This window comes from Melopsittacus undulatus, chromosome 7 (assembly GCF_012275295.1).
Source record: "Melopsittacus undulatus isolate bMelUnd1 chromosome 7, bMelUnd1.mat.Z, whole genome shotgun sequence".
NCBI lineage: Eukaryota > Metazoa > Chordata > Aves > Psittaciformes > Psittaculidae > Melopsittacus > Melopsittacus undulatus.
Window position 1 is genome coordinate 54,623,112 of NC_047533.1, and position 10,813 is coordinate 54,633,924.

At 44.5% G+C, this 10,813-nt stretch overlaps 1 protein-coding gene across 2 annotated transcripts; it reads right to left on the reverse strand.

The window, feature by feature from the left end:
• Positions 1-807: 807 nt before the first annotated feature.
• Positions 808-10,763, reverse strand: PLA2G12A (phospholipase A2 group XIIA). Of its 2 annotated transcripts, XM_031048533.2 has the most exons (5): positions 10,437-10,763; positions 9,256-9,332; positions 7,940-8,105; positions 6,322-6,446; positions 808-1,323 (listed from the first exon to the last, which is right to left on the reverse strand). In XM_031048533.2, exons 1-4 carry the CDS (start codon positions 10,648-10,650, stop codon positions 6,328-6,330), a joined length of 576 nt encoding a protein of 191 aa, XP_030904393.1. In that variant the 5' UTR covers positions 10,651-10,763; the 3' UTR covers positions 808-1,323; positions 6,322-6,327. The 2 variants fall into 2 exon arrangements, with proteins under 2 accessions (XP_030904393.1, XP_005148682.1); XM_005148625.3 differs by lacking the exon at positions 808-1,323 and having other exon boundaries at positions 5,443-6,446; positions 10,437-10,762.
• Positions 10,764-10,813: the final 50 nt, after the last annotated feature.

A 10,813-nucleotide genomic window follows, 5' to 3' on the forward strand; every position in this document is an offset into this window, starting at 1 on the left:
TCATTGTATGGCACGTACTGTTGTAAGTAAAACAACAGTTTCTAAACCAAAGCCAATGACAAAAACATCCTTCTGTATAAGAGCTTTGCAGATTTGTACCATGCATGGGTCTGAATTTCCTATCTGGACTATTTCTAGGTAGGCACTAGGATAAACATGGGTATGAATACACTCTTAGAGATTCCTGCAACAAGCATGAAAAGATGTGGATATAGAGTGGGTATTTTTACCCAGTCTGGTCTGTTTTTCCGCAGGCTTCTTGCATGACTTAAGCCTTTTAGACAAGATGTCTCCCTTTTGGTTGAAGGAGCCATGGGTATTTCTAATTACCTTTGCTTGTTTTCCCTTTGTTTAGACTTGTCTTCAGCCTGCCAGTGGGCAGCGAGATCAAGATAAAACCATTGCTTAAACTGTCTTTGTGTACACTGTAGTTAGAACATGATACCATTGTAACAGCTCAGTGTCTTCCACTGGAACATTTAGACTCTTAACAAGCAGATTCATTGTTTTGCAAACTCCAAATCCCAGATCTCAGCTCATGCTAGAGCTGCCCTAAGCCCACTGGCATGAAGTAGCAGCTGTAAAACCTGAATCTAGGACTCTGTAACAGCTTTGTGTTCAGCACCTTGAACTTGCTCAGCCCTGCTCCTCAGCTGGACAGTTTGCTTAGATCCTAGTAAGACAATCAAACATCTTTTCTACTTTGTTCTGCCGGAGGTGAAGAGCATACGCAATCAGCCACAGTGTTCAGATGAGTCACCAGGAACGTGATCACAGTGTATGATGCCTAAGATAGCGTTTGACTGGTGTGCATTTCACTTGATTTTAATATAAGGAAGTTTTTGTTATATGCACATGTACACGTTTGAAACACTTTCAGATTGTTGCAGTAGCTTCACCGTAAGTGGGAAGTAGGTATTTTTGGAAAAAGTATTACGGATGTATCAGAAACGCGGTTCGAAGAAGTAAGTTTGATAGTGGACACACTGCTGTTGTTCAGATCATAGAATGGTTTGGATCAGAAGGGACCTTAAAGATCATTCAGTTCCAAACCCCCTGCCATGGGCAGGGACACCTTCCACTAGACCAGGTTGCTCAAAGCTGCGTCCAGCCTGGCCCTGAACACTGCCAGGGATGGGTTAGCCACAGCTTCCATGGGCAGCCTCTGCCGGTGCCTCACCACCCTCACAGGGAAGAGCTTCTTCCTAGTACCTAATCGAAATCTCCCCTTTTTCAGCTTGAAGCCATTCCCACTTGTCCTATCACTGTATCATCCAGAAAAGCAAAACAGCATGAGGAAGGCAACTGGAATAAGAATTTAACCTGTAAGGAAAAAAAAAGTAAAATCATTGCAATATTTAGAGTATTACAGATTACATAAAAGCATGCAATGCTGAGTCACATGCCAAGAGCTATATATAGTATTGTGGTTGAATAGGGCAGACGGATAACACACAGCCATTTGCTTGCTCTTCCACAGTGGAAAGGAGGAGAGAATCATAAAAAAAGGTAAACTCATGGGTTGAGATAAAGACAGTTTAAAAGGACTAGAAAGGAAGGTAAAATAGTAATGATAAGATGCAATTGCTCACCACCTGCAGACTGATGCCCAGCCAGTCCACGAGCAATAAGGCAGCTGTTATCCCCCAGCAACTCCCCCCAGTATTACTGTACAGCAGGTTGGCGTATCATATGGAATATCTCTTTGGCCAGTTGTGATCAACTGTCCCAGTTGTGCCACCTCCCAGTTTCTTATGTACCGCCAGCCTACTTGTTGGAGTGGTGCTGAGGAGCTGAAAATTCCTTGACTCAGGCTAAGCACTACATAGCCACAACTAAACCATCTGTCATCAGCATTGTTCTCAGGCTGAAACCAAAACACAGCACTGTACCAGGTACTAGGAAGAAGATTAACTCCATCCCAGCTGAAACCAGGACAAGTATTATTTTTTTCATACTTACAGCTGCTAATAGAATCATAGAATACTTAGAGTTGGAAAGGACCTTAAGATCATCTAGTTCCAACCCTCCTGCCATGGGCAGGGACACATCACACTAAACCATGTCACCCAAGGCTCTGTCCAACCTGGCCTTGAACACTGCCAGGGAAGAAGAATTCACAGCCTCCCTGGGCAACCCTTTCCAGTGCCTCACCACCCTAACAGTAAAGAATTTCTTCCTTATATCCAATCTAAACTTCCCCTGTTTGAGTTTTAACCCATTACCCCTTGTCCTATCAATATAGTACCTGATGAAGAGTCCCTCACCAGCATCTCTGTAGCCCCCCTGCAGATACTGGAAGGCTGCTATGAGGTCTCCACGCAGCCTTCTCTTCTCCAGGCTGAACAGCCCCAACTTTATCAGGCTATCTTCATATGGGAGGTGCTCCAGTCCCCTGATCATCCTTGTGGCCTCCTCTGGACCTGTTCCAAGAGTTCCATGTCCTTTGTATGCTGAGGACACCAGAACTGCACACAATGCTCCAGGTGAGGTGTCACAAGAGCAGAGTAGAGGGGCAGGATCACTTCCTTCGACCTGCTGGTCACGCTGCTTTTGATGCAGCCCAGGATACAATTGGCTTTCTGGGCTGTGAGTGCACACTGAAGCCGGCTCATGTTCATTTTCTCATTGACCAACACCCCCAAGTCCTTCTCTGCAGGGCTGCTCTGAATCTCTTCTCTGCCCAACCTGTAGCTGTGCCTGGGACTGCTCTGACCCAGGTGTAGGACCTTGCACTTGGCATGGTTAAACTTCACGAAGTTGGCATCAGCCGACTCTTGTGGGGTTCTTAAAGAACCAAGGCTACATAGTGAGCGATTCTGATACCCTGAGTCTTGCTACTTTAAGAAGAGCCTTGGCAGGCCTAAACTAGGTCAATTGTCTTGTTAGGCCTCTGTAATTTTCCACTGAAAACGTGCAGAGAATGATCTCTGCCAAGGTTGTAGTTTCCCACTGTATTTTTAGAGTAAGGTATTTAATCGCAATTATAACAAGTTATAAACATTAGCTCGGTAAACGATAGTAACCTCTAGACTAACCAATTAGAGCTCAGTATCCAAGGCTGTTACGTACCCATGACAGGGAGTAAAGGTATAAAAGGAGCACTGTATCTAATAAAGTTTGGCAATCGTTTGATCACATTGATCATCTCCGCATTGTCCGTGACTCCTGCGTCGACACACTCACAAGTGTGTCAAGGTCCCTCTGGATGGCATTCCTTCCCTCCAGCATATCAACAGAACCACACAGCTTGGTGTCATTGGCAAACTTGCTGAGGGCGCACTCAATCCCACTGTCCATGTCAGCGACAAAGGCGTTAAACAAGACCGATCCCAAGAGATCCCTGAGGGACACCACTCCTTACTGATCTCCAGCTGGACATTGAGCAATTGACCACAACTCTTTGCATGCGGCCATCCAGCCAGTTCTTTATCCACTGAGTGGTCCACCTATCAAATTGATGTCTCTCCAATTTAGAGACAGGGACAGTGTCGAACGCTTTGCACAAGCCCAGGTAGATTACATCAACTGCTCCACCCCTGTCCATCAGCTCCGCAGCCCCATCATAGAAGGCCACCAAATTGGTCAGGCAGGATTTCCCCTTAGTGAAGCCATGTTGGCTGTCACCAAGCACCTTGTTGTTTTTCACGTGCCCTAGCATGCCTTCCAGGAGAATCTGCTCCCAGATTTTTTACCAGGCACAGAGGTGAGATTGACTGGTCTGTAATTCCCCGTGTCATCCATTTTCCCCTTCTTGAAAATGGGGGTGATATTTCCCTTTTTCCAGTCATCAGGAACTTCACCTGTCTGCCATCATTTTTCAAATATGATGGCCAGTGGCTTTGCAACTTCATTTGCCAGCTCCTTCAGGACCTGCAGATGGATTTCAACAGGTCCCATGGACTTGTGTACTTTCAGATTCTTAAGATGGTCTCAGACCAGATCCTCTCATACAGTGGGCCCAAGGTCTTCATTCTCACAGTCCCTGCGTCCGCCTTCCAAGGCTTGGGTGGTGTGGTCAGAGCCTTTGCCAGTGAAGACTGAGACAAAAAAGTCATTAAGAACCTCAGCCTTCTCCAAATCCAGGGTAGCCAGTTCTCCCAATAGCTTCCGGAGGGGCCTATGTTGTTTCTAGTCTGTCTTTTATTTGCAACGTACCTATAGACTCCCTTCCTATTATCCTTAACATCCAAAGCCAAGTTTAATTCTAACTGGGCCTCAGCTTTCCTAACCTGGTCCCTAGCTTCCTGGACAACATCCCTGTACTTTTTCATGTATTCTTCCCTGTATTCTTAATGGTATTATTAATCCTGGGAGTGTCAGCTGGTCTTCATTTTGGGGCAGTGGCCTGTAAAATGCAATTTGTGTAGTTTGCAGGTATGTGTAATCAAGGATTTCTGCTGCAGGAAAAGCTGCAGCAAAGTAAAGATTTTGTGGAAGAAGTCAAATGCTTCCTCTGGTTTGCAAGCATAAAGTGCTACCCAGCAGGGTTAAAGCTCTTTTCTGTGTTACAAATGATTTGAAGGAAACTGGGAAGGCTTTCATGGTATAATTACAGGTCAGCACAGAAGGGAACAAAAGCAGTGAAGATCTTCTGTGTTTCAACATCTAGTTGAAGTTCTTCCTACCCAATTCTACCTAAATTACAGTGTTTTGGACTCATAGTGGTACTTTTCTTACTTTACACAAGCAATGTCATTACCATTCCATGCTTTGGTGTTGTCAGACTTTCAGGGTAATTCAGAATTCTTTCAACTCTATGGCAGAAAATACATTTTGCAAAATTTAGAGAAACTACAGGTTCTTCAAGCACAGTTTTGTAAAACTCTATAGTAATACTTGTCCTAAAGTGCTACTTCATATCCACAAATAGGAAAAGAAACCACGAATTGCAGCCAAAGGACTTTAGCAGGAACTTTAGCCTACAAGGCACTTACATTCACTGTCATGTACAGTAAGCCGTCCTGGTTTCAGCTGTGGTAAGAGTTAATTTTCTGCCTAGTAGCCCTAGTGAAAAACAAAACAACCCACAAACAACTAATACAGAAAAAACATACAAAGTACTTCCAGAGGAGAAATCATGTTACATTTGAGGAGTCTGGCAAGTTTTAGGCTTTTAGCGTGGTTTCGACTCCCTGCTCACAGACACAGTATTTTCAATTTCAGTCCTCCCGTGGATTTCTAAAGTAGAATCAGGGGAGCAGGATTTCATGACAGCGGGCCTACTGCAAAAGTTAACTGAGGACTGAGAACTGGAGGTAGGCAATGAAAGATCAGCACAGGGAACAAACCCAAATTAATTCAGACATCAGGTGATTTCGGCTGAAGAAGTCAGAGAGCAAAGAGGTGGCAGAAGTACAGGCTCACATGTTTCTCAGCCTCGCAGAGGTCATGGCAGCAGATGACAAATACAGGCTCAAATATCCATCAGCCTCGCAGGGGATATTTTAAATAAAAAGGTTTATTGGGCATAGTGACCCTAACAGTGGAACTTTTAGATTTTATCAGAAAGGACTAAATGAAAGATCAATACAGTAACCAAGCTGTGCCACAAGACAAATATAAATCAACTTCTTTAACAATGTATCTTTTCTACGCATATAATACATAACAAAAAAATGTTCTATTTGAAAAATAAACATTTGATTTATTTTTAAAATAACATAACTACATTCCACCATTTTGTCAAATTAAAAGTACATCCTTAGGTTGCAAACTGTTCATTTCAGTGGTCAAGCCTTAAAAGGATCAACATACTTGATAAGAAAAGTCCTGCAGAAGTAAGGTTGATGTAGATTCAGGCAGATATACGTTGTGCAGATGTACACCCTTGCTCAAGGCTTGGGGGGGGTTTGTTTGGTTTTGTTTGTTTGTTTTAGTAACAAATCCACAGGAATCCGAGAGAACTGAAGGCAGCTGTACCACAAGCAGGATCTATCAGGTGCATCAACTGCGAGCAAACCTAAAATTTGACCTATATTAAAAGTCAACTGAGAATTCAATACAACTCTTCTGCACCTCTGATTTCCCTATCATGGAGTTTTCTTCAAAATTTTAAAGTAGTGTTTTAAAATAGCATACCCTGAGTGGACATACACCAAAGGAAACTAATTACAGTTTCAAGCTTCTGGCATAAAGGGAGGAGAAAAGAAGCCTTGTTTCAGTTTTTACATCAGAAGAATATCACAGTGACTTTCAAACCAGTATATTCATGTCAGTGTCTAATATATTACTGCCTGAAAAGCATAAAACTTTGTAACCAAACACTTGCTTCATTTCAGATCAGTTTTTGACTTATTCTACACCATGAAATCTCTGTACCTTCTTTCAGAGATCTGTCTTATCCTCGTAACGACACATGCATGAAGCTCTCTGGCTATCCAGGTATGGTTTACATCCTAAATGTATAACCGCATCAAACAACAGCTGAACAGTTGATTCACAAGCTGCAAACAAAAAGGAGTTCAGTTAAAAGTGCTCTTTTAAGAGAACAGGAAACTAACAGAAATTACTCTGGCAAAGAGAGCATGATGCTAAGAAGAAATCTTCTCTGGGCTAAGCAAATAAATTGTCAAATGAAAGACTGAACCAATACAAAATGATTTTTGAGTAAAGATTTTTCATCTTTATGCCAAACAAAATGAACAAGAAAATTCATTGCATATGGAATGTTATCAGTGTTAGAAACACAGAGTCATAGAATGGTTTGGGTTGGAAGGGACCTTAAAAGTCATCCAGTTCCAATCCCTCTGCCACAGGCAGGGACACCTTCCACTAGACCAGGTTGCTCAAAGCCCAGTCCAACCTGGCCTTGAACAGGGGCCCCAGGGATGGGGCAGCCACAGCTTCTCTGGACAACCTGTGCAAGGGCCTCACCACCCTCACAGGGAAGAATTTTTTCCTACTGTCTAATCTAAATCTCTCCTCTTTCAGCTTGAAGCCATTCCCCCTCGTCCTGTCACTACATGTTGTAGCAAGTGTCTCTCCATATTTCTTGTAGGCCCCCTTAGGTACTAGAAGCTGCTCTAAGGTCTCCCCAGAGCCTTCTCCAGGCTGAACAAGCACACAACTCTCTCAGCTTCTCTTCATAGGAGAGGTTCTCCAGCCCTCTGATCATTGAAAAGCCTAAAAAACACCACTTGGTCCTGAAAAGATGAAAGAGCTGGTTTTCCTCCTCACTTTTTGCATCCCAATTTATGCAGAGGTTGCTGTCTTCAACAGCAGCTCAATAGAATTGAGCATTCACCAATTGTGACACTAAACACTAACGTAATGACTTAACTGCAGTTAAATGAATTTGAGAAGTTTAAACACAGGCCTGTTCTAAAAACTTTCTGCTCTCTATGGGAGTACTTACTGTGAAAGTGACACTGTCCAAGTTAAAAAGTGTGGTTATGTCATGTATTCATAAGATGCAGGCCAGCAACCAGAACGAGTACCGTATGGCCTGTTATTAAAAAAAACCCTAAAATATATTCACTAAGGGATAGCATTAATTACTTCTACTATAACAGTATATTATTCTAGTGTCTTTTTTCATAAAAGGAAACAATTCATTTTTCCCCCTACAGTTTACTAGCAATCACACGTGGTAGACATACAGCAATCACCCACCAGAAAAATGAACATTCAACTGTGCTACAGTAAGTGCAAGAATTATACATGCATTTTCATCAAGTTATATTCTCATATTCATACTCCTAAAGGGGAAGCATTATTTTTTCCCCTTAAGATAAGTGTTAGCCCTGATCTTTTTCCTGTGCTGTGTCACTGCTCTGCTGTACAAGTGTCTGCGCTGCATGACAAGAGGGACAGAACAAGGCATCTTTTAGCAGTAGCATCAGCTTATGAAAACGTGGCATTACTGCACTGCACAAAGATTCTTTTCCAGTTAAGCTGAATTAAACTTGAAATGAAAGAGAGGCTTATTCACACTTACCCTGGACACTCTCTGAGATTCCAAGTGTTTTTTGCACATTTCTGCAAATTTTGGAGAGGCAGGACTGGAACTGCTCATCACAATCATTTTTTGTATTACCACAAGTATCATAGCATCTGTCGTGGTTATTGCAGCACTTCGTCATTGACGGGATACCGATATCAAACTGTGGAGAAAATCCCCCCACACCCATTCCATTGGTATTCCAGTTAAGAAAGATGCAGCCTACAAATAGGCTGGAACAGTCATAAACTACAAACTAATGCAATCAATGCAGCTGTCATTCACTTATCTCTGCATTGTGCTGTTCACCTCTAGTAAGCTGCAGTGGTTTGGTTCCAGCCAGCAGCCAAGCACCCACAGAGTTGCTTGCTCACCTGCCATCCCCCTCCTTGGAAGGGAGAGAATAGGAAGAGCAAAAGCAAGAAAACTTGCGGGTTGAGATAAAGACAGTTTAACAGATGAATGGAAGAGGAATAAAATGCCACAAAATTAGCAGTGCAAATGTAATCGTTTATCACATCCCACAAGCAGATGGATGCCCAGCCAGTGTAACAGCCACCTTGGAAGCCAAACACACATACTATCACCACCACCCCTCCTTTCTTCCACTACTCCAGTTCTTGTTTCTGAGTGTGACTCTGTGTAGTACAGAATATCCCTCTGACCAGCTTGGGTTAGCTCACTCTGCTGTGTCCCCTCCCATTCCCTTTCTCAGCCCCAGCCTGGGTTCTGGGGTTGTGGAGGGGCAGAGTGGGAGCAAAAGAGAAAGCCCTAAAGCTGTGCAACCACTGTGCAGCAACAGCCAACACTAAACAGTGTTCTGGCCCAAATTCCCAAACACATCACCATGCAGCCTGCTATGAGGAAACTCCATCCCAGCTATATCCAGTACATAAACTAATGTGTATTTTCTTTCTAGCACTAAGCAAAATGGATTAGTGTCAGGAAGGACAGAAGGAGTCAGAGCCAAACCCTCCACTCTCACAAGGCTACAGTCAGGGTTATTCAATGCTTTCAAGATTCTGAGAGCAAAACACTAAACCAAACATTCAAATATTATTAATTAATCATCAACATTAAATTTTATCCCTAACATATTTTATGTCAATGGTGAAAATGTTTATGCTATATGGTCATTTATAATATTAAATTTTTCCATATGTTACTACCAAAGCATGTGTTGGAACTGATAAAAGCAAGGACACATCGTACATGGATGCTGTCTCATCCTTAGGGAAGGGAGAAGACCACCTACATCGAGGAAAGTTAATGTATGGAAGATGCACAAAAAAGCCCCAAATGGAAATACTCACATGAACTCCAAATAAAGGGGATCCACAACCATTTGGTGGTGATGGTTTATATCCATAGCGAGGAAAGGGCTTTGATCCTGAAAAAGGGAATTTATTATGCCTCAAATAGATTGGTTTTTTTTTTCACAGAATTTTAGTCCTATGAAAACTCGCCACAGGCATTTGTGTGGCTTAAGACAGTTATCAGTTATATTTTTAACTTAAACGTATATTCAGGCACCTAAGTACCAACAATTCCTACCAGATTACAACTCCGGGATACTAAGCATTTTTTAAAACACAGGGACAAGAAACCTCAGCAAGTGTCACTGTTAGGTCCCAAGTTAAAAAAAAGAGCTTGAGTTAGTGAAATTGATGTGTCATTAAAGAGTACTTTAGAGTGAGTCCATTGATACTTTTATGCTTTACGTGCAACCAGCAGTGGTGGTCTGATTATTTTTTAGCTTAACCTTTAAAATTAACTGTAATGAAACATCTCTTTATTTCTACAACTCTAACATTAATAAAATTTAACTCAGTGCAGACTGTTAAAGCCGCATCTCCCTGAACGCTTACTATTGCACCAAGGCACACAAGGGAATTCTGCATCCCAGGTTAAGGAAGACTGTGGAGTTAACTGGAACAATGACCCCCTCCCCTTGTTTCCGTCCTAGAAACAAACCGAGGCCACAACTGAAAGTAACAACGAAAAAGCATATTTGAAAAGTGCCTGTTCTAGTACGGAGAGGAAACCTCACGGTGTCCTGCCCACTCCTGCGCAGCAGGGGTGCCGCCACGAACTCCTTTCCTGAGCTGACAAATCATCCACTCCAGTAAACTGGGGTTGAGTCGATTCGGCCGAGAGAGACCAAGAGGGTCTATGAGTACCCTGTGTTTTGGGGCACGCTGAAAACCCTGCAAGAAGCGCCCTTTCAGAGAGTCGCCCACCCGACACCCGACTAAGGAGCCGCCTCCAAGCAAGATATATGTATATTTACATATATATAGCTACACATATAAGAACTTGGCAGTGAGGTTTCCTCTGCGGCTGCGCCCCGGTTCCCTGGGAGCGCCGGCAGCACCGGCTGAAGCGTTGCAGCCGCGGCCGGGCCCGCCCGGGCCGGTCCGCCTGAAGCAAGCCGGCTTCGGCAGAGCAAGGGTCGCCTTGGGCCGGCGGGGTCCCGCCCCGGCACCCGCCTCACCGTCGCTGCACTTGTACTGGCAGAGGCCGTCCTCGCCGCCCAGGAGGTCGAGCGCCGCGTTGAGGTACACGTCGATCTTGTGCACTCCATTCCGGATGGTCTTCAGCGTCATCCGCCAGTCGGGGGTCTGCGGCGGCGGCGCCTCCTGGCACGGCGCCGGCCGCGGGCCCAGCCAGGCGCAGGTCGCCAGCACCAACAGCACGGTGCGGGTCATGCCTGAGCGGCGCCCCGAGGCGCCGGCCGCCCGCTAAACCGTCCCCTTCCCCGTCACCTGCCCACTCCCGCAGCTGCGGCCCGGCTCGGCTCGACCCGGCCAGCCGCCGCCATCGTCAGAGGCCCCGCGGGCCCCGCCCCTGCCCGCCCGCCGGGGCGGGGCC